This window comes from Pithys albifrons, chromosome 12 (assembly GCF_047495875.1).
Source record: "Pithys albifrons albifrons isolate INPA30051 chromosome 12, PitAlb_v1, whole genome shotgun sequence".
Taxonomy (NCBI): Eukaryota; Metazoa; Chordata; class Aves; order Passeriformes; family Thamnophilidae; genus Pithys; species Pithys albifrons.
This window is the reverse complement of record NC_092469.1, coordinates 8,129,178-8,155,292: the sequence shown is the minus strand read 5'-3', so window position 1 is coordinate 8,155,292 and position 26,115 is coordinate 8,129,178. Positions and strand designations below refer to the sequence as shown.

General features: G+C 38.5%; 1 protein-coding gene across 1 annotated transcript in view; it reads left to right on the top strand.

Annotated features, from left to right (window-relative positions):
* ITFG1 (integrin alpha FG-GAP repeat containing 1) overlaps positions 1–26,115 on the top strand; it is a 68,272-nt gene that overhangs the window by 913 nt on the left and 41,244 nt on the right. Inside the window, exons 2-8 of the mRNA XM_071567667.1 lie at positions 2,694–2,766; positions 4,154–4,299; positions 5,907–5,964; positions 6,530–6,604; positions 9,823–9,917; positions 19,313–19,374; positions 20,350–20,434. Coding sequence (XP_071423768.1) covers positions 2,694–2,766; positions 4,154–4,299; positions 5,907–5,964; positions 6,530–6,604; positions 9,823–9,917; positions 19,313–19,374; positions 20,350–20,434 — 594 coding nt within the window. The remainder of the gene's footprint in view (positions 1–2,693; positions 2,767–4,153; positions 4,300–5,906; positions 5,965–6,529; positions 6,605–9,822; positions 9,918–19,312; positions 19,375–20,349; positions 20,435–26,115) is intronic.

Here is a 26,115-nt window from a genome sequence, read left to right as displayed (position 1 = left end):
TTGAGGCTTCACATTTGGGGAGACCCTGAATCAGAGGTTATTTTCAGTGGTCAGAGTTATTTTCAGACATTAGTGTTGGACTATCTTACTTGCTTGAAGCAACAAGTTAAGATACTAAATGTATTCTCTGAGTCACCTTTTTTATTCCTTCAATCTCAGAAATGTTTCTCTAAGTAGCTTTGGTAAAGCATGAGTGACTTTCCCATCTAGTTGAGTTATTGCAGTGCATGGCTCCTTGAAAATGCTCCACTGGCTCATCTACTGAAAAAATGGTTAGATTTAAAATGAATGTCCTTGGTAAGAGACTTAATTTTTACTTTCTTATCTTTCAGATGAATGCACATAAAAATTCAAATAGTTATAAGTTTTAGAAATGACATTCATGGCTTCTTTGTGTCTGCACAGCAGCTCTTGCTAAATCACTTTCCTGTGTGACGCCTACTGTAGAAATCAGTCTGAAATAACCTACCTGAAAACATTATTTTTCATAATTTAACTAACTTGAAAAATTTACAGAATACCTTCAAAACTAAAGGTAATAGGCAGTTCTAAATAGCATTCTAAGTAGTAGAATAAACAGCACCCAATTGTAAATAGCGTGAGGAAATGAGTGTTGGAGGTAATACCGGACTTTGAGGAACAAGGGTGTGAAAAAGCAGCCTAGTCCTAGTGATCCTGACCCTTACTAAGGAAATAGGGATGATGCCTTGAGCCTTTTTCTGGGTTTATATTACTGTTCTGATCTTGCATTACTTCCCTTGAAGGAGAGTAATGTTCCATATGCTCAGATACAGAAATGAAAATCAGGTTGTGCTCACAGCCTTGACAGAGAGGGTAAACTCACTGAACAGAAGAGGTCATCTAGATCCAGAACTATCTCACTGCAAGACTAATTCCAGATTCCTGGTGAACCCTGGGTTTAGTCACTTTTTGACACTAAAAATATACAAATAAATGGAATGGTGCCTACCTGGTTTAAGGCTATGCATGAAACAGCTAAGTGGGGAATCTCATGCTGTTTGCTTGTTCAACCCACCACCTTCTAGTTATGTTTGATGCCTCTTCTTCTAGTGCAGAGCAGTGAGTGATCATTCTCCTATTCACCTTCTGCATTTCATTAGGGAATTTTGAAAACCTCTGTGGTATTCTCAAAAGGGATTCAGCTCAGAGACCTCTAATCTCTATAACTGCTGTTTCTATTGAAGCTGTTCTTTTTCACACCCTCCAATGTGCTTTTCTCCTTTCTTCTTTTCCTCTCATCTCAAAAAGAACACAGAACTGCAAACGATGTCTGGGATGTGTGCACTATGGATTGATGTAGTGGCATAGTGGTTCTGCTTTCTGTTCACTAGTCATTTTCAGTGGTTAGTTTGTTTTGGCTGTTGATGAGCTCTGAGCTGAAATTTTCACAGATCTGTCTTTAGTGACCACGTAATTTAATTTCTCAGTGGTGTAACTGACTTGGAGGCTGGTATGTGTAGAAACAGATTTGCTGCTCCATCATCGTCGTTACTTTACCAAATGGACGATAAAAAGGCAGGTGAGATGTGTAGTGTGAGGTGGGAATTACAAGTTTCAGCAGTCAGGCCCCAGTTCATTACCCTGAGCTGAGGCAGCCAGGAGGCTCCTGCACCTCGCTGGGTGCCAACTCACCACTCAGCTGGGGTGGGAGTGCAGCTGGGGCACCATTAACCTGCCAGATGGGCCTGTGCTGGTCTCCCCTGTGCGCACTGAGAGGGTTTGTTTTCATTTACTCATTTGTTGGCGTACTCTCCTACTCCTAAATAGGTGTATGACAGTTTTTTTCCTTCCCAGTGAAGTAGCTTGTATTCTGCTATTGCACAGCTCTGAACTTTGCCACAGAGTGATGCTCTTGAAAAACACTGTGATAGCTCAAGTTTGGAGCTGTAGAATTATTTTTCTTGCAGTTTAGGATGTCACAGGTGGGTTTAGTGGAGAATTAAGAGAAGAAACAAAAATACAATTGTTTTACGGTGAACTTGTTTTACTTGCAGAAGTAAATGTGTGTGTATTATGGTTTACTGACTGAAAGTTTTATTTCATTGTTCAGTTTAAAATTCTTATTTTTCTTCCCTGAATTTCAGTTATTTCTGCAACATAAAATACAGGCTTTTATTTAGGTCTTCCAGAAATAATGAAATTATAGTTGCTTGTATCATTGACTCTAAATCAGGAAGTGCTGCAGGGAACCAGGTAACTGAGCTTCACTGGAAGTGCTTTTGGCAGCTGACTTGGGAAAGCAGTATCAGATCCTGCTACATCAGAGAAAGTGTTAAAAGAGTTTGCTTATAAGCTTTAATTATCTGTGTGGAACTGGTGCCATTACTTTTGCACACATGAAGTGTCTTAACTCATTATAGGAAGTTTTATTTTAAGCGATATGATAACAAGAACAAAGTTCTAACACAACGCCTAAAGAAGGGGTTTCATCACTACAGAAGATTCTTGGTACTAACATTCCTTTGAGATGCAATTAGCTTCATAGGCTGTGTTGAGGAACTCCTCCTTTTGCTTCCCTTTGAATGAGGAGGAATTATTGCTGTGGGAAGGCTTTCAAAGTTTTTGCTGCTGGGAGGAGTGGGTATTCCTGGCATAGCTGTGTCCATGTTGGGTTTGTATATAAACCGTTTACAATCTTCCTCCATTATTTACCCTCTCACTTGCTTTCCCAGGAAATGAGCTGGTTATCTTCCTGGCTGACCAAAAGGAGCCCTACTTTAAGCCCCGTGTTAAGTTACCAATGAAGTAAGTATTGATTGACACTCAGTGCTGAGACAGCATAAGTGGCTGTTCTTCTTGAAGGTGCATCTCTGCAGTTAATGGGAATGTCACTGGAATGGTCTGTGCAAATAATGTTTGGCTTGTTCAGCCTGCCCTGAGAGCTCCAGTTCTTTGACCAGTTTACTGAGTAATTTCCTGGTATGTTTTTGGTTTGATTTCTATGGATTTTGTTGGTCAGATGACAGAATTTGTGGAGATGAGTTTTGTTATTTGTGTTATTTACTAATAGGTGTTACTTCCCAGCCCTTTATGGAGTATTTATTCTTTGGGCGTTTTTTGTCCTCAAATTAGTATTTTAAATACCCATATCTTGAAATGTTTTTGTAGTTGATTTATATTTCCAGGATTTTATTCCCTAGCAAAGCAAACTATCATTTCATATCACAGGTTAAGCCTTTGTGGCAGAGAGTTTTGGTGTCAGTGCCAAGACCTGTTTTCAGGGAAATTCATCTAGTTGCTGTAGTTCCTCATGCCAAAATCATCTGCTTTAGAAGAGATGGAGACTGGTGTTCCTGTACTCCTGTGTAGAGATCTGTTTCCTTATAAAGTTTAAATGTGGTCTTTAAAAAAGCATCAGTTCTTAATAAACGTAAAACAATCTGTTTGTGTACATATATAGGCAGAGTTTTAATGTCCTACAATGCTATTATGATTATTGCTTATGAATAATGCTTACTAGTAGTATTATGTTTATTAAAAGTTAAATTGCTGTTAGAGCTCAGCTTCATCTTCTGTAGTTGTGCATATTTTTGTTTTTCCTTATTCTCTCCTGTCTTGGAAGGAGCTAATTTGTTCAGTGCTATAAAAACGATCTGCTTTTAATCCTTTACAAAGTTATCCACGGTTGTGTGTGTAAGGCAGAGTCTGAGTAAGTAACCAAATAAAAGATGGAAAAACAAACAAATGTAGGGAGGAGTGGTAAGACATGCCAGAAGACAGAAGGAAACAACAATGGCTTTTAAAAAATCTACCTCTGTGTCTGACTCTTCTGTTTCAACTGTTGCTGTTGCTTTATGGTCTTGCTCTTGGAATGCAACCAAAAGATCTTGCTCACTTAAACACAATTCTGAGCACTGACTCTACAACAAATGAAGGGATTTAACAGAATCTAGAGAGTATTACCAAATGGGATATGGCTGAAGAGAGCCTGATAGCTGAATTTGGAGTTAAAAATGTCATCTTTCTTAGACAAAGATAGCCTGCCAGATGCCTGATTTATAGATACTTTTGCAATAGACAACAACTTTGCAATAAGCCAGATTGTTGAAAGATACCCTGTATTGGACCAACTAATAATAATTGGGCAAGCCTTTGGACATACAAGGACTTTTAATTTCCATTTTAATTCCAGATCTCTCGGTGTTACCATAACCAGTGTAGTTCCTGGAGATTATGATGGAGATTCCCAGATGGATGTCCTCCTGACCACCCAGGCACAAAGCCATGGCAGAGATGAACTTTCAGTGTTTATTTTCTGGGGACACAACCAAACCTTAGGTGAGTTGCTGAAACTGCTTATTAATAGGATTGTCAAAGTATTGTCAGCAAGTTACAACTCATTGTACAGTGAAGTGATTGTTTTTACAACTAAAGTAGAGATGAGCAGCTATTCAGCTTCACACCCATATATCATCTTGCTGTTAAACTGTGTTCAATAATGGATGAATGAGAACAAAGCAAAAATGCCTGCACTGTATCATGCAACAGACATAACCAAATACTCAGGTTTGGTGGTAACCTGTTAACTGGAGAGCTGCTTCCCCATTATGCATGTCAGCTTCACAGTGATGATCTCAAGAGATTTATCTTCAACTTAAAATGCACAGAGAACCCAAGGTAAAGTTTAGTACATAAACTTTCAAAATGTCATACCTAAACCCACCAAGAGTACAATAACACTTGCTTTTGTTAAAACAAATTATCTAAAGACAGTGAAACACTAAAGCAAGTTTTGGAAGAGAGGTTTCTAGAATGGCTGTTGCTGGAAGTTTTCAAGAACTTCAGAATCAAGTTTTCAGGAGCCTCTTAGCAGTGTTTTAGATATGGCTGATTCTGTATTTGGGTAGAATCATTGACGATGTGAACTTCTGAGATCTCTTCTCTGTTGACTCTGCTAAGAAATGGTTTGGGGAAGAGTTTAGGGTTTGAAGAACAACAGAGAAGCAAAAGGAGATACTCTTTTAAGTCCACAAAAACTACTGAGGAAGAATCACTATTGCAAACAGCTGTTATGAAATAGTTACAGGTGAGGGAAGTGATGGCTATTGATACTTCTGACTGTAATCAGAGGTGAAACAGGGAATCTGGGAAAGGGCAGTGCATCAAATACTAAGAATAGCAGGTGTCCCTGGGATTTGGAAGACTGTGAAGGACTTGAATTAATTAATGTGGTCTTGCTTATGGAAAAACATACATTGGGAGAGGAACAAATGAGCATTTGGGGCCTGGAAAAGGAGTCAGAGGTTAAAAATTGGGGCAGTGGTTGGTATGTAGTGAGGCTACTAGCAAGGTATGTGGTGCCTCCATGGGTAGTAGAGGAGTGACAGACAAGTCAGGAAGAGGGTACTGTAGTAAAAAATGTGGAAATTGTAAAGAGAAACATTATGGAGAGAGGAGGGAAACGAGGATGGTCTGGCAAGGAGTTTGGATTACAAGTAAAAGTGAAGTCTAAGGTGATAACCTGATTAGAACTTAAAATCCTTCCTTCCCTTTTAGGCACTCTAATGCTGATTGCAAATGCTTGGTGTATATAACTAAGTTTTTACAGTGCCAAAACATTAAGCAGAAGTCTAACATCCAGTTTTTAGCCTGTCTTCATCCCAGCTCCTTGAGATTTCATGTATCTGGGTGATTGCATCACGCAGAGAAACAGGTTTCACTAAGATCTGTTTAGAGTGATTTAGATTGAAGAACCTTCAGTATTTTAACTGTAACTGACCTTTTCTGCCAAGTTTCAGGAAGCCACTTAGTTGTTTATATTCAATAGTGCCTGATTTTTTTAAATCATAAAATTTATGGTTGTATATTAATAGAATAATTATGATTTAGTTGTAAATGTCATAATGTATTGGTAATTGAACCAAGTTAATATTTTCTGTTTTCAGATCTTAACCATAAAACTGTGTTAAATAAGACTTTTCTTGATGAGCCCCTAGTAATGGAGTAAGTATGACCTACTTTTTTAGAAAACCACATTTACAGTGGTGACTAAGAGCCACTTACATATATTTTAATGCTAAAATTTGAAATGTAGGCTCTTTATCTTTTAAGAACAGGGGTGGTTTGTGTAACACCAAGTGATCTAACTAAAGATGAAGAGCCATAAGAGTCATCTTTACCAATCCTATATATTGTATCATTGTGGCAATAGTAACTACATGAGCTTTTGATTTTATTAATTTCAGGACTTGAATTTATGCAGAAAAAGAGACATTCATTTTTCAGTGAATTTTGTAAAGCACAAACCTTCCAGGCTTACCAGGCTAAGCCTCTGTGTGAAATGCTGAACCAAAGTGGGGGGAAATAGAGCTGGGAAGCCAAACCCATTGCAAGGTGTTTAGTGCTCCCAGCAGCTCAGGCAAGAGCCAAAATTCAGAAAGGTCTGTAGAGCTGAGAGTTCTTCATTGCTTGGTGGGGAAGTGCTAACCAAGTACAGGTTAACTTAGGAACAGTTAATTTGAACCCCTGTGATGACTGAGGTGATGCTGAAATTGTTTTCCATTGTCAGCTTTAACGGAGACTTGATTCCTGATGTGTTTGGGGTCACGAGTGATTCCAGCAAGCCACAGATCCTGATTGGAGGGTAAGCTCAGGGGCTGCTCCTGAACATGGATTGTGGGAACTTGTCCATTGTGCACCTGCTGCTGTTCCTCTTACAGACCTGTACAACCTGTGTGTAACTTGATCTGTGCAAACCTGGCGCTTCTTTCATTTCTGTGTGTCTTTCAACACTCAGTGATGCTCTGCATCTGATATTTAAAGTGTTCTTTTGTAGGGAAAGGGGTTATTACATAGACATTCCATGAAAGCTGAGAGAACAGAACCCCTGTTATGTGACATCAGAAACAGGAGAATTGTTTCTTGGAACTGTTACAGTCTCATTTGTGTAGTACACTTTGATATTTAATATTACAATCTCTGTTATGGAATTTGTGTTGTACAAATCTGCATTTACTGTAACAGATGCAATGACAGGGTGATGATGCAAGAACTACTGGAACGGATTTTGTAATGTAAGGGATGGCAAAAGGAAAATACACAAGTGTTTGGGCTAAACCTAGACAAATTAAGCTCTCATTTATCTGGGAAATGAATTGTAATGGGAAAGTTAGACAACATAAAACATGGGAAGGGCATCAAACTGTATATTAAGGAAATTATTGGGGAAGAGATTTATTAAGTGACATGAAGCAGAGGTGGCTTTAAGTAGCAGTACAAGTGTGTGTGCAGGTGATGTTCTCTGTATCACATCCTTGTGTTAAGCAGGGCCTTGGGCCCCTCGTGGGCAAATAGAAGTGGCCTGAAGTCTGATGAGATGACACTGCAGTGAAGGGGACTAAGGTCCACTATTAAAATTTCTGCTAACCCCAGAATTTCTAAATGGGACTAGCTAGTACATACTGGGATAAAACTGATCATGTCATGTTTAAATGGTTAGTAAGGACTATGCAAAGGAGGATTTTTGTTATGAAGGCTGAAATCAAAACATAACAAAAGATTGGATCTCTATGACTCAGAAGAACCACCTCTAAGCAAAAAGTTAAAAAGTAAATATGGGTCTGTGCATCTTTTCCTTGGACTTTCGTCACACAGTTTGACATACATTCTGTCTTTGACTTCTGTGAGGAAGAACTTCATTGACAGTGGTTTGGGCATTCTTTGAAAGAGAAAGAAGTCATTCAAAAATGGAGCTTTGAATAAGAACTCTTTCTCTGATAGAGAGATTTTTCTCTCAATTGTGAAAGAATGTACTCAAAATATAGCAGAAATTATTTTTAGGATGAAAGTTATAAATGTCAAAATAAAGACAGTCTTTTTACATTTTAAACTATTCTCTCTTGACTGATAATGAATGGAAAAATTAAGAACTGCACTTAGATTTTTTTTTTAGAGGATTGGACCTTTAAATCAGTTGTTTGAAGAATTTTGCATCTCCTAACTTGGTATTTTGCAGCTTTTAAGTGGAACTGATAGGATTGTCCTTAATGTTATTTGGTAACATTAGCAAAGAAACTTGCACCTCCCTGTGTTTGAGAAGAAATCCAGGTGCTGGTGTCACAGCTGTTGTGGCTTTGCATGCAACCAATCCTTAGGTTTATTTTAAAAGGGAGAGTGTGTTAGGAAGTCTTGCATTCATTCCTGTGTGGGTTTCTTCAAATGTTTCAAAAGTCATCTCTTACCACTGGGGAAATCAGTGACCTGTCTGTGACAACAACAGAGCAGCTCACTGTCCTGCTTCCCCCTGGCCCTGCAAATGCTTAAATGGGGCTTTCCTCACACCCTGGCAATGAGTTCAACCAATCCATACCTTTGTTCCTAACTGGCTGTTTTCCTTCCATTGGAGATGATCCAGAAGGGATGTAGGCAAATAACCTTTGAATTTGTAAATGGAAACTGTACCCTTCTTGACAACACGTTTTTGGTCATAAATCCCAACTTGAATTTTATCACCATACTTGTATGTGAATTAATGGCTTATGGAACAGAGATTTCAGAGTCACAAGGATGTTTCTGAACCCTTTGCAATGGTTATTTATTGAGAAATTGTATGAATTCTTTCAGATATGGAGAAGTGGCAAAGATTTATTTAATTTTGTTGAAGAAATCCTTTCAGCAGCATTAGCATACAAATAAACTCACTCATTGTAGCTCAAAATAAGACTGAGTGCTATAGGTAATAGCATAAGCCATGTCTTGTACATGGAAAACAGCTTCATGTCATCTGTCTAAAACAACAGTTTTCTGTTTTTAATGTAAAATGCTTTAAAATTTTTTCTAGAGCTGTTATAACTATCTTCCTTTGCTATTTTCAAAAATTAATATATAGGAAAACCTAGAGAAAATGTTTAATTACTTCTTGAAGATTAAGTGATGCATCTTAACATTTCTAACATTCAGATATGATCTCTGGGAAGTAACCAGAGGCTTATTTTTTTTGTAACATAAAATGAGTCACAGAAAATAAGGACTTCAGGAATGTGTATGTAACATCACTGGAATAAACAAACTAATTCCAGACAGCAGTAATTTCCCTGTCCTGCTGCTGTGTAGTGCATATGGAGATTTTTCTGAGTGTGTCAGCTAATGACTCTGAGAGTTACATCCTGATGATTCAGCAGCGATGACTTTTGAAGGATTTGTTGCATTTCAGATCACTGCTAATAGGGAGGTTTAATGGAAGTTCATTCATTTTTGGAACAGAAACCAGCAGGGTGTGTATGTTTAGAAATAAATAAGAAATAAATAAAAGTATTGCCTGCTTGGGAAATTGCATTGTTAGCCCATCATAATGTGAGAGTTTAATTTGTATATTGATTTTAAGTGACCTCAAATAAGGTGCATTTACCTGCAGCAGGAATGAGGGGCTATAACAGCATGTGATCACTTTTGCTCATGTTCATTCATCATAAGTAGATTCCAGAAGTACTTCCAGAAGCAAAACTGCTTGAGGAGACTGGGATGGACATGGATCAGTGTCTCAGGATTTGCAGCTGAAGCCTGGGCACTAATTACCATTTTGTGGGTGGTGATACTTTTCCTGTGCAAAAAAAGAGGTTGCTTTAGAAAGTTATAGAATGAAACTGAAGCCCCTGTGCTATGAATCATCCTTCACAGAACCTTTCAAGCAATTACTCTTAGTTACTTAGTATCTTGTAATGAAGTAGTGATTTTATCTTAAATTAGGCGAACATGCTTTCTGTCCATTTTATTTAAAGTTTCACAATTTTTTAAAGCCATATTATCATGATTTACAGTCCCTACACATTGCTGAAATGAACTGCTTTCTGTTCCTGTCTGTAGGAACTTGTCATGGCATTCTGCATTGGAAACTCAGAGCAAAATGTATATTCCACACTCTCATGCCTTTATAGATTTAAATAACGACTTCACTGCTGGTAAGTCATAGAAGTGTTAAATACCTTCCTGAAAATATTTATCTCAATGTAATGTGTGCAATTTCTTGCAGTAATTACGTGAATTTGCTGCTTCTGATTTTTTTAAAAAATTATTTTCGTATCTACAATTTGAAAACTCTGGTGTTTAAAAAATTGCTTTCAAAATGAATAGCCTAATGAAGTTTTCTACTTCTTGATGATGATCAGAGTTAATGCTTGTTCTGAATAATGTGTTCGCATTAAAGCCTTGTTTCCTGCTCTTCACAATGCTGTACTCAGTTGGCAGCAAACTCAGGGCTGTCTCTTCTTCATCTTGAGTCTGTAAATAGTTTGATGGTTTGATTCAGAAGAATGTTTTCAAGACTGAGCTCATAATTTTTCTTGAAGTTCCAATATGACTTCATTCTGTTTTGTTGTAGTTGGTTCTATCACTGATTGAGAAAATAGTATGTGAGACTTTATTCTTCTCTCACTGTAGGAACAATTCTGTAACGTGCTCATGGCTCAGTGTTCATGGATGAGCACTGGAGACAACTTTTCTTATGGTGGATAAACTGGAGTCTTCCTTTTTTTCTCTGAGGGTTTGGGTTGGGGTTTTTGCCTGAATGTTGTTCAGTTCCCATGATGAATCTGTTTCTCACTTCCATACCTGGTTTGTACCTCCAAGCACATTTTAATGTTGTGCTAAACTCAATTTCTCCACACACTAAATTAATTCTGAAGTGTTTTTGCTAGATGTGCAATGTACATCAATTCATATATGGTAATTTTGGGAAAGAGAGCTTATCTTTTTCCCGTTTAGTTCCATGGGAATGAGAGAGGAAAGCGTCCATAAATTTAATTAAGATGCTTATAAATGTTGGGGATTAAGTTAATTACTTTAGCATGCAGTCAAACCTTAATATTCAGTTCTGGCACGTTGCTACATGAAGCTGTCAAGTGAAAATTCCAGCTGGAAAATTAGATATATGGTTGCTTACCATAATCAATGTCATGTAATAACCAGTTCTAACTCAGCTCTAGAAGTCTTTTGGAATTTTGTTTTAGTGGCATTAGCAGCACAGATGAGCCTTGCAGGCAGCAGTTTCAGCTGAGTCCGTTGAAATCTAAACTCACAGGTAGGTAAAGGGAGGAAATCTAAGTTGCTTACACAGATCAATCACAGTTGGATCAGTTTTTCAAGGTTGTTAACAGCTGACAGACTAAAGAATGTTCAGAGTTCCAGTTAGTGCTAATGATAAGTGGAAGTTCCTCTATTAAGTAGAACTGAATGTCAGAGTCTTTGTGTGGGAGTGCTGGGAGCTTTTATAGAGTCACATCTATTTTCATATCTCAAGATGCAGAAGCCTTTATGAAGCTCTTCCCATAAGATCCTGACTTTTATGTGCTTGTAGCAGCAAGGGTGAGACACCTCAGGCTGACATACTGTGTTGGTGTTCTGTGCAGGGCTGTGGGAAGTGTTATGTTACAGTAACCTGAGGAAAATACTAAGGACAATAATTCATTCTGAGAAGAAAACTGGAGATAGTATTACCATGGAGTTAATTTCTTCAGAGTAATGTTTTGCTTCTAAGATGGGAATGATCATTTTTTTTTACTATCCCTATGAAAATTGGACCAACTGGGAAGAAGACATATGTTGCTGAAAAATAATATCAGTATATCTGATATTTCATGACTGATGTGTTTTTCCAAGACTGCTTGCTGCCAAAATGGAAAGTCACCAACTGTCTAGTCCTGCCTGTACATTTATGGCCATCACATCAGCTCTTGGAACTGGGGCTGGTGGGGAGCACAGTTCATTTTCACTGGAGTTATTAAGCTGATCCAACTCACCATGCAGCTTCAGGATTGTCAGAGCCAACATAAGCACTGAGAGAAGGTTGACTCCTCTTTTAGTAGCAGCACTCACAGTCTGCCTTTAACCAAGCATGAAATTGCACCTTGAGTCTCATTTTGCCTCTTCCAAAAAATACCTGTATAGTTTCTCACCACGTCTCCTGTAATTTGTTAGTCTGTACAGAGCTGGGCAAGTGACTCATAGAATTAGTCATAAAAGGAGTCAGGTGACTGAAGTTCAGGGAAAAACAACAGTGTTCTGTGCAGTGTGGATAGACCTTGCAGAAGACACCGAGATGCTTGTGCTTGTTTGGGTCTGTTGGCTGTGAGCACAGCTGGGCAGTGTGATCCGTGTGGTGCTGTGTCTCCATGGAGTCTGTTCCTTACTGCCTGGCACAGGTGGGGCTGCTGAGGCTCCTTGTGACTCACTGTTCACCCACACAGCCATTCCTGAGCTGGAACAAAGCCTCATTAAGAGCAGGGCCTGGGACACATTAGAATGGTGTTAATTAAAAGGGAGGCATTGACAAGATGCAGGGGAATAGTCTGCGAGCTGAAATCATGCTGTCCAAAAGGCTTAATCATGGTGTTTGATGCTTCTGTGGTGCTTTGGGACTGAAAAATTCTCCGTGTTTACTCACAGGCAGTGCTGCTATTCATGAGTATGAAGATAGAGTTGTACCTCAAATGGATGCAGTGGTTTTCATTTACAAATGAAAAACCACCAAAACTTGCCATCTTTACTTGTTTTTCAGGTTTTTTTAAAGATTTCTATATTTTGCAATGTTTTGGAGCTCTTTGTATTCTGTAACAGATGCAGCCAATTTCATGATTCTTAGCTGGACTATTTTTGGCAACTCCATCATTATAAACAGCTTAGGAGATTTAAAGTGTGCTTGACATAAAAAAAAGAAAGAAGGAAAAAAATCCTCTCTGGGCTGAGAAGCTTTTTGCTAGTTTATTGCCTAACCCGTTTTCAACCTGCTGATATGAAGCCCTCAAAACAGAGCTTTAATTGCCACACTTCTCCTGCTCTGGGTAAAATGAAGTTGAATTGTTATGATTTCATTATATGAGAACTTGCTCATAAAGATGTGTTTAATCCCTAACAGTGTTTCATGAAAGGCTAACAGTGTAAGGAATTTATAATCCAAAAATCCTCTAACCACAACAAAGATAATACTAATCTTTCTTGGTGAGAGATAAACTGGGCTGTTTCAGAGACTAATGCTGCTGCTGTTTTTAAAGAAGCATCCTCATGGAGAAGTCTCAGCTCCTCATAATTATTAATTCAGTAAGTAATTCTGAGTTAGACTGGGAATTTTATATAAGCCATGCAAATATTTGCAGTATAAAACTTTTACCAAAGGGTCTACATGTGCTTTATGGATAAAGATAAAATAAATAAACATTTTAATGTCTTTGCATGTGTATTAAGCATGTGTTGCTCCAGGGAGGAATGTCTGGTTCACAGAGTGGCTGAGTTGGAAAGGGATGTCTGGAAATGATCTGGTCAGCCAGGCCTACCATCACTGTCACTGTTGGAGCAGGCACTGAGAGACTGAGAGATGAGGAGAAAATGTGCTGCCCCTTGCTAGAGTAAGGCTGCTGGGTGTCTAGTAATACATACTCACTGTTGTCATTAGTTCTTTTTAACAGCTGGTTTAGGAAAGTAATCTTGAAGCTAATAATAACAGGCTTGTTTGAACAGATTACATCAGGTGTATTTTACAGAGCAGGTAGTGCAGGATCTCAAGTAAGAGGCCTGTCTTAAAGATGGCACATCCTCAAACTGAAAAATTTACACCATGTGACTTCAGAAGTATTTGTACAGTATTTAATCCTTTTGATTTATAGTGAAAGAGGCAAAATTACCTTCTCTTTGAGTTCATCCACTCAGTGCAAATGAGAAGGAGCTCAGTCTTTCTCAGAGGTGTGTCCTGGGTGTGTCAGTCAGGAGATGCAGGGAGTGCTGGTCAGCTGAGGAAACCCTGCTGGCAACAGGGCCTTTGCACTGAAGGTTTTACACTGAACTGGGGGGAAGAGGGGTCAGAGCTTGAAACTGGGGCCAAGATACATGAAAGGACTTGATACAGACTGCCCAGAAATGATGCAGAGATGGGCACCAGTGTGGAGCATCTATTTAAAGCTACACTGTACTCAAACACATTTGGCTTCTGCTGTTGTGGATTTGCATCACAGTCAGAATTTTCAGTTCTGTACTTTGGGCCAAGCTGAAGTTGAAATTAGGCATGGGGCACTGAGTGAGCACTGATTGGGCTGTCTTAAAATGAGCTCTCATGGATATATCGAGTGTTTTATCTGCAGTTGAAATTTTTAGGATAGCACTTACTTTGCTGTGTCATGTTTTTCTAATGACTCAACTTCATTATTCTTATTTTAAACATTCTAAAATGTCAGATGTTCTTTTAGGAATAGTGCTGTCTTTCTAAGCCAAAGCCATAGTTCCTAATTACTTGGAGAGAAAAAGGATTATTAAACAATAAATATGTTTGTACTCAAAGTTACAAGCCTTCTACCAAGAAATCAGGCTGTGGCCCTGCAAATAGTTTTAAAATGCTCAAATGTATGAGCCAAGCTGCCTTGGACTCTGAATCTAACTGTACCTCTGTCAATGCATCCTTGAATGCTGTGAAAAACAGCTGATGTATTAAATACTCTGTGTCTTACTTGGTTGTGGGATTCCAAAGTTAGGAAATGCTGCTTTTACAACCAGCCTTGTGTTGAATACTAGCACATGGTGTGTATAATTGTAGATATTTCTGGAACTGTTTGTATAATATGAAGGAAAAATCATAAATTTGGGGCTGGGAAAACTAAAGTGGAAAAGTCATTAGTCAGAAACAGCTTGCTGTAAGCTAATTGCAGTCTCTTCACTGATTTCTGGTGGTTAATTTTCTTATGTTGTTTTGCTTTGGGAGTCTAGAAGCCTAATGTACCAGAACGTTCACAATGTGTTTTCTTTTTTATTCCCTCTTCTTAGTTTAAATGTGTAAATGTAGATAACTTTCTTCCTGAAAAACAATCACTCAGATCAAAGGTAATATTTCTGTCGTAATCATTTAAACCTGGATTCTGAAGATAGAGTAACATTTGGTGTCAGACTCTGGTTATGTATTCAGTGAGTTCCTTTTCCTGGGAGCTGTAGCCTCTCTGCAGTTAAAACAACCAGCAAAGCCTATTTTATGCCATAGTTCTGCTTTTATTCTCTATGAAAATAACCAGGCAGGCAAATCATCTGGCCTTTTAAAACTCAGCCTGAGTGGCATTTTAAAACTTGGGGAGGGGTGTGTATGTCCCCTCTCTGGTTTTGCTCCCTCCCTGGGGTGTTTTCCCAGAACAGATACTCAGTGATGCCTCGTCACTCTGACATTCCTTGAGCAGGTACATCTTTTAATTTCTTAACTGTTTTAAGCTTACCTGTGAATTTACAACAAATAATGGAGGCAAAAATTGTGTCATGTAAGATGGACAGGATGTATTCAGAGCTGGAATGAACTGGATCTGCTCCTGCTACTGGGCTTTTGCCAGTGACTTCTATTACTCATCTCTTACCTCACAGAGAAAATCAAAGACTGAGGAGAGATCTTTAGAGAAAATAAATAGCTGTTTTAACTTATTTTCCCTAATCTTTCTAAAAGAGCCCATGATTTCTGCCATGTGCTTAGCAGTTTAATTTGAAAATTGCCCTTATGAAGTGTCTCAAAACCTATTCCTTTTGCAATTTTTAATTATAAACTGATATAATTATATACACCAGGGGATAATAATAAGACATTTTTATGGGAATCAGTAACTTACTACAGGTGAGAAGTAAATTGGTTGTGCCCCAAACAGCAATTTGTTGAGAAAGCATGAATGTGAAAAAGGGTTCTGAAAATATTCTTAAACTGAGCAGTCATTGTCTATTGCTTGAAACAGTTTGTTACCTTTGTTCTGAAAATAAAGAGTTTTGTCTGAAGGTCGTGCTTGAAGTGCTGAAAACCAAAGGAATTGTCCCACCTGCTCTGTGTATTCAGGAGCACAACTATAAAGCATAGATCTAATTTAAAAGTTTAACAGTTAAGCAGTTTCTAAACCAACATCCTATAGTAATTTTTACTAATGAAAGGAATCTAGTGCTTAGTTATGTTGCTTATATTTGTTTATCATATTTTATTCAATAGTTCCAATAAACACATACTAAATTTCAAAAGACCCATTTGAACAGAGTAAATTCAGAATCTCTTTTATTAGAAGCACATTTCTTAAAAATTGGCCAACACAAATTAGCTTGTTTGGAAGACATGAAGTCCTGTTGTCTGGCAAAGTTTTTCAGAGGAGGAAGCTACTGGAAGGAATGTTCCTTACCTTTCTGTTTTGTGGAACTGACATCAAAAATTGATGACAAGTGAATTGAAAGCTCATTAACGTTGGTACTTGTGCTCATACCTGTGTTGGAAAAGATAAATCCCTGTAGCCAGGCAGGTGTATCCCATGTGCATTCCAGTGTATTCCACTGTGGACAGAACTAACCAACATGACAGACAAACCTGAAAGCCAAATGTAGAGGTTTTCTGTACCTGAGTGAAAGACTTACAGACACAGACATGAAAATTGTCAGGTTTGGTTTTCCACTTCCATGTAGTAAAGAAATAAAGCTGACTCTAACTTTTTTTTATAAAATTAGGTGTGTGCATATTAGGAGCATTGTGCAACTGGAGTTGTAGAAGTACAACTAAAAAAATTGTAAATAATGTTTTTAATTTTGGTTTTACATAGTATTTTTCTACCATTCTGTCAATCTGCAACATAAATAGAGGAAAGTTTGTAATGTAAATACAGGAAAGTTATCTTTTACTTGTCTTTAGGGTTTTATGGCATTTAGTGGTTTGAATACAGTTGTTACATTGCCTATTCTGTCAACACCCTGCAAAGCAGAGATTTTTAATTCACTTTATTTACATACCCATACAAGTGTTCATACCCAAAAGGAGCTGCTGGTTATGGAATATGCACAGACACACCTGCTCTTCCATGTTAAGGAAAACATCTTTAGGTGTGTTTGGAGTGAACAAAAGTGTGTTCTGTTTGGATGATGCCTCATACATGTTGATAGTGCTTAAAAATAGGGGTACTTTTTTCCCCTCCTTTGTTAACTTAAACTTCTGAAGTGATGGTGAAATCAAGGAGTAACTTAATGTTGCTCATAACCTGGTGGCTTCTGAAGACAGTCATAGATCCTGAGAGTTTTTATTCTGAAATAAAGCCCTCTGACATTAAACAGAAAGGTCAAATCAGTCATTGGTGAAATGAAAGCTCCATCTATAAATAGTTTTTATAACACTCAAAAGTGACAGAAAATAACCAGGATAATCAGAAGTGGACTTGGAGCAGGTTCTGTGTAGTTTGGCTTTCTTGCAATTTCCAGTGATTCCTAATAAGAAAAATCAATGTATGGAATTAGGGTGAGTTTGTAATGTTACCTGGTTTTTATTTGATAAGTTTCCTGCAGTTTCCAGTTGGGCTGAAGTCTGCTGAGCTCTCCAGATACCTCCCAGCAGGTGTAACGTGATAGGCATTCCTTGTAGGGAAAAGGGGCTGAGTTTGCTTGATACAGCCAGAAGCAAAACAAGAATGTTGCAGTTTTCAACATGATTTGTGTATTACAATACAAAAAGTGTAGAAAGAACTGTCTTCATTGTCGTGGAACCCAAGTACTGAACAGAGAGATACTGATGCATTTTGGAGTTCTTATACACTAAGGAATTTAGTAATGGTTGACATGGAAAGCTGTAGCAGTGAGGTGAGAGATGACTGCCATGGACACTGTCCCTCTGGAAAGGAGAGAATTGCAAGGAGGCACAGAATTCACAGACTATTCTGAGCTGGAAGGGACCCACGAGGATCATCGAGTCCAACTCTTAAGTCAATGGCCCACACAGGGGATTGAACCCGTGACCTTGGCATTATTGCAACCAAATTTTAACCAGCTGAGCTTATCTCAGAGTCTTTGCTATGGCTCTTGGGAAAAGCTATTTATTAATTGCACCAATCCTTAATTGTTTCCTCTCTCATATACTTTTGGAGTAAAAAGCTGACACAGTAAGGTTAGAGATAATTGTAAAATATGTTAGGTTGAAAGTAAACTTGTAACCTTTGGGAATTACCAGGCCTCGAACACTGTGCCAGAAGGGACTTGGTTTTTCTGACACGTTTCTTTCACAAACTTGAGAGAAGATATTTGTCATTCTGCACTATACCAATTTGTGAACAGTTATTTAGTGTCTAAATTACATTGCCTTTTTACACTGCTGCTGCAAACAAATGCTTTGGTTTTGCTTGCTTTGAAAGCTCTGACATTCTTGATCAAAATGGGAAATTACTTGCAAATATTAAGCATTCGATTTGGTTTCAGTGCAAGGGAGTTTAATCCCAGAAACAGGCATGAGCCTTTTGGACACGTAGCTCCTAAGAAGGCTTAAGGATAAAAAGGAGGGCAGTTGGCAGTGAGGTACCAGTGGAATTGGTTCGGAGGGCTCTGGAACCAGAGGTGGTGTTGCTGTACCTGTGTTAAGTTGTCCTGTGGGAAATCACGGCTTGTTGCTCTGATGCAGGAGCAGCGTGGCAGCTCCTCTGCACTATTTTTAGGAGATTTTCTGCTATCTCTGCCTGCCTTTGCATTTTGCCAGTGCAGGATGATATTACAGCAGCCCTGGAACTGCTCGGGGCTGTTGGTTCCAGCCCTTCTATGTAATGTTTTGTGCCTCAAGGCAGGGGGTTTTATTGCCTGCAATAGTAACCATTGTGTTCTCTCTCAAAGAGTGAAAGGAGACCATGAAAAAGAAAACAAGTACTTAAATCTGAAAGAGAGGTTTTCTTAAATCTGCATTTCTTAACACTAGACTTAATAATTTTGTATTTATTTTTAATAAAAGCTTTTTCTTCCCATTTTCCTAATTTGGGTGCTTTCCTAAATGGCAATGAATAAGCTCCTCTCTAAGTAGGCAATGCCAGATAAATCTCTGAAGCCCCATTTTGATGTCTGAGGGAATTTTAGTGGAAAGGAAGCCAGAAATATTTCTCCATCAGTATATGTATATCTGTTGCTTAATTCAACATATCCAAAATAAAAGGATAGTTGGTAGATTTTTATTTCTAATTTTGACTTACTAAAAATATAACTGTGTGTACTTTTTTCTAGCTTTGAGGTATGCCTCTGTTTCTACGCTTTAGAAACGTTCTTCAGGGTGCATATATAACCTCCAGCACTTTCCAGCTCATGTGAGACTAACTTAATTTGTGTATAAAGTTGTGTACAGAATCTGTATTTATTTATACAGAAGAACATGAGGAATGAAAATAGTTTTGGAGGCGTGTGTTTTTAATCTAAGTTAATATCTATACATCTAAACATCACTGGAATACAATGTATTTATAACTTATTTAGGTAATGCTTTTTAAATAATTCAGATATCTTTACTAAGTGATTAAATGTATTTGTGTGTGTAGTGTGCTGTTAAATATTTTTATTTCTCTGACATTCTTCCTTGCAGATTTGTTCCTTACTACATCACCAAATTCCAAAAACATTCAGTTTGAGACGTGGGTAAATAAGGTAAGAGAGAAGCAGCAATAATAACCCTTATGTTGAAACACAGGCAAGTTATAAAACTCAAAAAGCCATCTGAGAACTGATGTTGAGGCAGTAACTGCACTGTTGCATGTAGACTGCAAAGTATTCCTGGACTGACTCAGCACAGGTCCCTCTGCCGGTGTTTGGACATGACTCCTCAGTCATTCAGGTGCCTCCATAGCAGGGCCCTGGGCTGTGTGAGGAGGTTACTGACACTGAGCAGGGGGATTTGTTAATAAAAGGCTGATCACTTTGTTTTGGTTCTTGCTGTCTCAATGCTTTTGTCTTTTTTAAGCAAGCTTTCTTAGATATCTGACTCCAGGTCTTGGACAGAGGTTCAAAATTGTCACTTGTGACAGTTAAAATCTGTGTTACAGCTGAGAAAGTTACCACAGGACTCTGGCCTGAGTATCATAAATGAAATTCAACGTTGAGGAGTAATAGCTCTAAGGGTTAATATTTATGTATTTATTGAGATTCTGCTTTTGCATTGCCTAACCTGGGCAAGGTATCCTTTGTACTGAGTTATCCAAAAGGACTATAGTTAAAAGTTTTTGTTGCAATAGAAGGTGCCTATTGTGTTTCTCATTAGCTCAGGACTGAGTTTTTGAGGGTTCACCTGAAATTGTATCCATCATATCCCAGTGAGTCACTGTAGAACAAAGGATGTAGACTTGTCTTTGACATCATGGCCCAATCTCTTCCTCGTAACACAGCAAAATAATATATGGAAATCCTGTCTGAATATTTCTGCTGCTGGATTTCCATAAGGTTCCTTGAAGGATTAGAAATGCAAAAGCTCAGTCCCAATTTTTGAAGAGTGCAGTGTTTTCTGTAGCTGAGATGTCTCCATTGCTAAAATGCTTCACTATTGATCTGTATTTGCTTTGGTTCAAGAGTCCAATTCTCTCACTTAGTCTGCAGTCCCATTTTCCAACATTTTGTCCTGTTTGACAGGATGGGAACTTCTCTAAAGTTGGAAAAAGTAAAGAAATGCCCAGCGGTGCAAAAATTGTTGGACAGTCTGTGTTTGCAGATTTTGGTGAGTTTTAATCTTCTACACTATCCTGAGTGTTCCTTTATTTTCCATATTGTGTTAGATAGTCTACATTGAAGAGCAAATAAAGATGTTTAAATGGCTTTTTATGTTTCTCTCCTTTTTACTTTAGTGTTATATCTATTTATAAATCATGAAATATCTGGGAATAACTGTTAATAAATTCAGCTTTGGCTGTCCCAGTACTTTCTGCATCACATGTATCTACTTTTTGTTGTTTTGAGGTGTGGTACAACAACAAACTTACTTTTATCAGTCGTATGGGGGTTTTGTCATGATTTGATATTTTTCCCTAATCTTGTTCAGACAATATTATCTGATTAAATGTTCATAAATTCTTGCACAATCTAATAAAGACAAAATACAAATTACTTAAAATTATTTGAATAAAGATTGCTGGAACTTGGTAAAATATTAATAGTTGTAATTGAAAATTCTGAAAGGCTTTTGGACAGGTGAAAAATTTAATTTATATGTAAATCTATCTTTCCAAGGGTTAGTGAAAGCCTGTATGTTTCTATTAAAAGGTGCTTTTCCAGACTTATCTATGTGTCTGTCATGTTACAGAGAATGGGGAATGTTGGTTATGTAGTCCAAAAAATACTGGTTTTCTGTGCAGTAAAATAACAATTTTCCAACCCAAGGGAAGGTGCTCTGGGTTTGGTTCTGCTACTGTGACTGAATGGAAATAATTTCCTAAAAAAAAAAAACTTACTGTATTTATACAACACTCTGTTGATTGTGAGGCTGAGTCTGTCTTCAAATGTTGTCAAACAGTAGCTGTATCATTTTCTTTTAAAATATCTTTAAAGAAAAGGACAATTTTTAAACTTCTGGGCCCCGGAGTGTGACTCTCTTGGTGCCACTTTGGGTGTCCTGAGGAGTTCATGGCCTGTGACAGAAGAACCTCTGCTGGATGGTCAATGATCATCAGGTCAGACCTACAGAGAATGAAGGCAGGTGGGACCTGAACCATGCTCCAGGTTCTTCTGGGAAATGTTTAACACATTTTTCAAAATCTTTGACAAAGCTTTTATAAAATCTTTTGCTGTTTGTCTACAAATTTGAACACTTAGATGTATGGCGTGCAAAGGAAAGAATAGAGTACTATGGCTTTTGCAGTTAAAAAAATTGAATCTGCTGTGATTTTTGTAACCACTTTCCAAGCTGCTGTTCTGAATAATGTGTCTTAATATGTACTAAATAGAAATTTTACTTCTTTGAACAATGGCAATGTGGAAAGCAGTCTTAATGTAGGATAATTTTATCTCTGTGTTAGGTAGCTAATGAGCCCAGATGATGCATCATAATTTTAGGAATTTATTGTAATTAATGAAGTTTTAATAAACCCTGGGATTCTTTGCAAAGAGAAGTGGAACCGTTCAAGTGATAAAGCTGAAATTTTGGAAGTGTGACTGAATGGAGTGTACCTTTGGTGCAGCCAAGGTTGTGAGAGGCAGTGACTGGTACAGATCAGTCACAGGAGCTGCAGATTTGGAGTTTCATCACCACTTGTTTAATGCCCTGCTTTGCTAATTACAGTCAAATCCACATACAGAGCACTACCGTGAGGCAACAATGGAGCAGTGTCTCTAGGAAGGATGAATATCATGGGAGAAAGTGTGTGCAGGGACTTAAGGGATGTAGAGGCACAGCAGGAGGGCAAGGGACCATCAGTGTCAGGTCTGGGGGGAGATGCTGCCTTTTCAAATCCATTATTCTGAAAGATCTCAGCCATCTCCAGCAGAGAACACCCAGATCCTTCCATATGAGGGTCTGGCCTCTCCCTGAACAACTACACACACACTGCCAGGTTCACTCCAGCTGAAGGGTGGAGGGAAATGGTTTAATGTTGTTTCTGCCCATTAATTTTCCTAAGGAAGTGAAGAGATTGTTATAAATGTATCTGGGTGCTTTGATAAAGGAAGATTTCAAATCAGGGTAGGAAATGGAGTGAAGCATCAATATTTTTTTCTTCCCATCTTTCTAGCATCAATTTGAGACTCAAGGCAACAAATAGTTACTTTCTCACTAGAAATGGTTTGTCAGACTTGAGCATCTCCCTTTTTTCAGATTTCTGTTTCAAAAGTGATGGGATGATGACTGTTGTGAGTCAAAGGAAGTTGAGGTGTGTCAATTTACTGTTTGAAATAGCTGTTTGACTCCCTGTAATGGGGCCTGAAGGAGGTTTCATTGCACAACAGATCCAAACACCACAAGGCAGTGGGAACTGAGCTGTGTGAGCAGGCTGTGCTGCCCTCCCCATGAGCAGGCTGTGCCAAGCTGTGTGTGCTGCAGGACGTGCCATCCGCTCTGCTCCCTGCAGGGATCCTTGTCTTGGCACCAGACTCCGCTCCTGGGACTACAAGCACATCCAAAACACAGGGACAAGCCTCTAATGCTCTTACTTCTGTGTTCCCTGCCTCTGATTTTCTTCCCCTTTCCTGACATTTTGGGTACCTCACAGCTGCTGTGCCAGCTTTGCCATTTGCTAAAGGTCTCAAAGGGTTCCCTATCTCTGTGCTTTTTCTCTCTGCCACTTCTCATTTACTGAACCTTTGCATGTTGGACCCTGGAATGATGTCAGGTCCAGGTGTGAGTTTGGGGGGGTATCACTGGGGCTGCTGCCTTTTCCTTTACCCCCACCTTTCCATTTGTACCCTCTTGCACTGCTGCAGTTCAGGGTTCTGATTCACTGATCACACCTTCATCTTGGCAATAAGCATTGTTCCAAAATGTGACTTTATCTAACGTATTTCCTGTTTTTCCTGTTGTATTGAAAAGTTGTATTTGAAATACCCTTTCCAGCCTCCTTTGTGAAAAGGGGGAAGCTTTGAATAAGATCCTGACTGAGAACCTCCAAAAGCAAGTAATTTGGGTTAAGATTTCCTTTCTTAAGCTAAGTAGGCTGAACAACAGCTATCAAGTGGAAATTATTTGGATAAGTAGAGTTGGAAAAAACAGCAATTAGGTGACTCATGAGAAGCTGTCACAGATGTTAGTATAATCTTAGTACTGAGTGTTCCTGAGGTATAAAAGATACATTTTTTCATTAAAAAGTGTACAAATATAAGTTTGTGTGCATCTGTATGTCTGTGACAGTCCACTGCATTTCTTTATGTACATCTGTGTGTATATTTTAATGGAAAAGTGTGCAAAAGTGTGTGTGTATATCAATACATTTATGGGCATGGGGTGGACCTCAGACTTCATGTCTAAGTGGGAACCTCTGTAATAAGTAGCACTTCCCCCTGTTACACGATAGCAATGCTTTGTGCATTAATCTGACCAAAGGACAGGGAACAATTGACAAATTTGGATTGCCCTTTTAAAAATAAATCAGAAATGCTTTTTGACATTTATTACAAATGGCATTTCAATTGATTAAGGTGAGCAGAGTTGGGCACTAGAGAATTCTGCACTTACTTGGCTGACACATTGCTCCAAACAAGTAAGAGCTCTTCATTATTACTTTTCCTATTCTTCTCATGTCACTATGGTAATTGCAGTGCAGTGGTTGCTATAGCAAAAATGATTAATCCTCCCTTGTTGTTATCTGGGTGCTCACAGAGGCTTGTTATAAGATCTGCTCACACTGTCTTCAGAGGAAATCATGGATACTGTCTAGAATCCTGATAAAGACTTGCAAATACAGAGAGTTTTGGTAATTGTCATTTAAAATACTGGGGAAATGTTGTAGTTTGTAGAGAACTGCAAGGATTTCTATGGGACAATCTGAAAATGACCATTTTTTTTTCCAGGGACGAGATGAATGTGAACCATGTTTTGGACACAAAACCTGCTATTTTCTTGTTAGTTTAAAGATTAATGACATGTGTCTTTTAAGTACTGACTCAGAAACAATTAACACAGGATATTGTGCAGTTTATACAGTCCATTAATTCATTTTTGTAGGAAATTAATGTCATAATTGCTATTAAACTGTGTTAGGTTTGGTTGGATAACGAATATTGTTGAATCATCCTTTGTGGTATCCGATCTAAGAATGTAAAAGTTTAATCAATCAGTCACTGATTCTGCTTAGTTAAGACAAAGAACTTTGCTGTGGCTGGTTTATATATGACAGACATTAAGTTGAAGCCATTGTGTAAAGTCCATGCAGGAAACTGCTGAATACAATGGTTCAAAATCATCTTGGGTCCCTTCAGGAGATTATTTTTCCATGCATCTCATCCTTGTGTTTGTTCCTATCACATACTTATTTAGTATATAACATCATTTCATACTTTCCTTTTGGTGTTTAAACACTGCATTTCCTGATCCTTAAGGCATCTGCCCTGCTGTGACATCCACAGAAATCCCACACTTCTGAACTCTTCCCTATCCCTTTGCCGCTCACGCGTAGCTGGGAACAATTGTCTCTGTGGTGGTGTGGAAAATCTGAGAGATACTTTTTGGTTTCCCTGAACTTGTAAAGGGTCAATAATATAATGAAGATATTGTTGGATTAAATTCTCTGATTTTGCAAGAGCAAAATATTTTAGAGCATTTTGTCTCAGCACCTGTGAGAGTGCTGAGTGATGGGCTGAGACTGGCTGGGGTTACAGCCTCACATGGCATGTGTTACTCAGGACTCTTGAGTAACTTTATATGTGCTCTCGACTCTCTCCAAAATATAAACTCTACTTCTGATATTTCTTTCTCTCCAAATCTTCATTAGGACTTGCATACAGTGAGATATTTTTGTCCACTTAGCTGTAAATGCACTTCCAAACCAGGGTCTGTTTCTGACGGGGGAATATCAATTTCCCCTGTTTTACCAAGGTCTTTCACATGCTGCTGACAAATGCTGGTATCTCCTGGGAAAAAGAATTGCTGTTACTTCTTACTAATTTTTGTCCAAGGAGCTTGTACATTAAGACTTCCTTTGCTTTCTTTTCAACAATAACTTTGGAGGAGTGGTGAAGGTGCCACCTGCTTAGTCGCTCTTTGTTTGACAACTTCATCTCCTCAGGACTGAATTTTGCATTGAGTGTTCCTGATAAATACACCAGGAACTCAACCCAGGTTGAGCTGATCCAAGAAAGGCACATAAGTGACTTCCTTTGGTACCTGTCATTCCCTTCATTTGTCTGCACATGGAGGTTTGTTGCCATGTGGGCTTTTAACAAGCGTAAATCAGACAACTCCAAAGGGCAGCCAGGTTGGGAGTCTGATGTGGAGCACTTGGAACAAGCAGCTTTCAGCATGGACTGCTGTAGGAATTTGTGATGCTTCTTGGTTGGGGGGAGGGGTCATATTGTGTTTAATCTGGTTTCTTTGTCCTGCTTGCATTCCAGTTAGTGCTGGAATTTCCATTTGAGACAGAGGACAGCCCTGTTGGCTCCAGTGCAGCCTGGAGGGCTCTGTGCAGTATGCTGGCACATTGCAGTCAGTGCTGCTCCTGCAATGGAGCTGGGAATGTGGATCCTTTGGAAGGATGCAGACAGATTTGGAGTCAGAATCGATTTAGTGTGAAGGAGAGGGTTACAAGGGTTTCTTTAACGTCCACAGAACTTTGAATCATCTGTAAAACCTCTTTACGTCTGTTTTTTTGAAGTTATGATTCACATTTTCTAAAAGCAGCTGACATGGATTGTTTTAATAACATGTAATTATCTTAGTAATTTATTGTAATTGTCTCTGTCATGACCATCTCGTTGAAC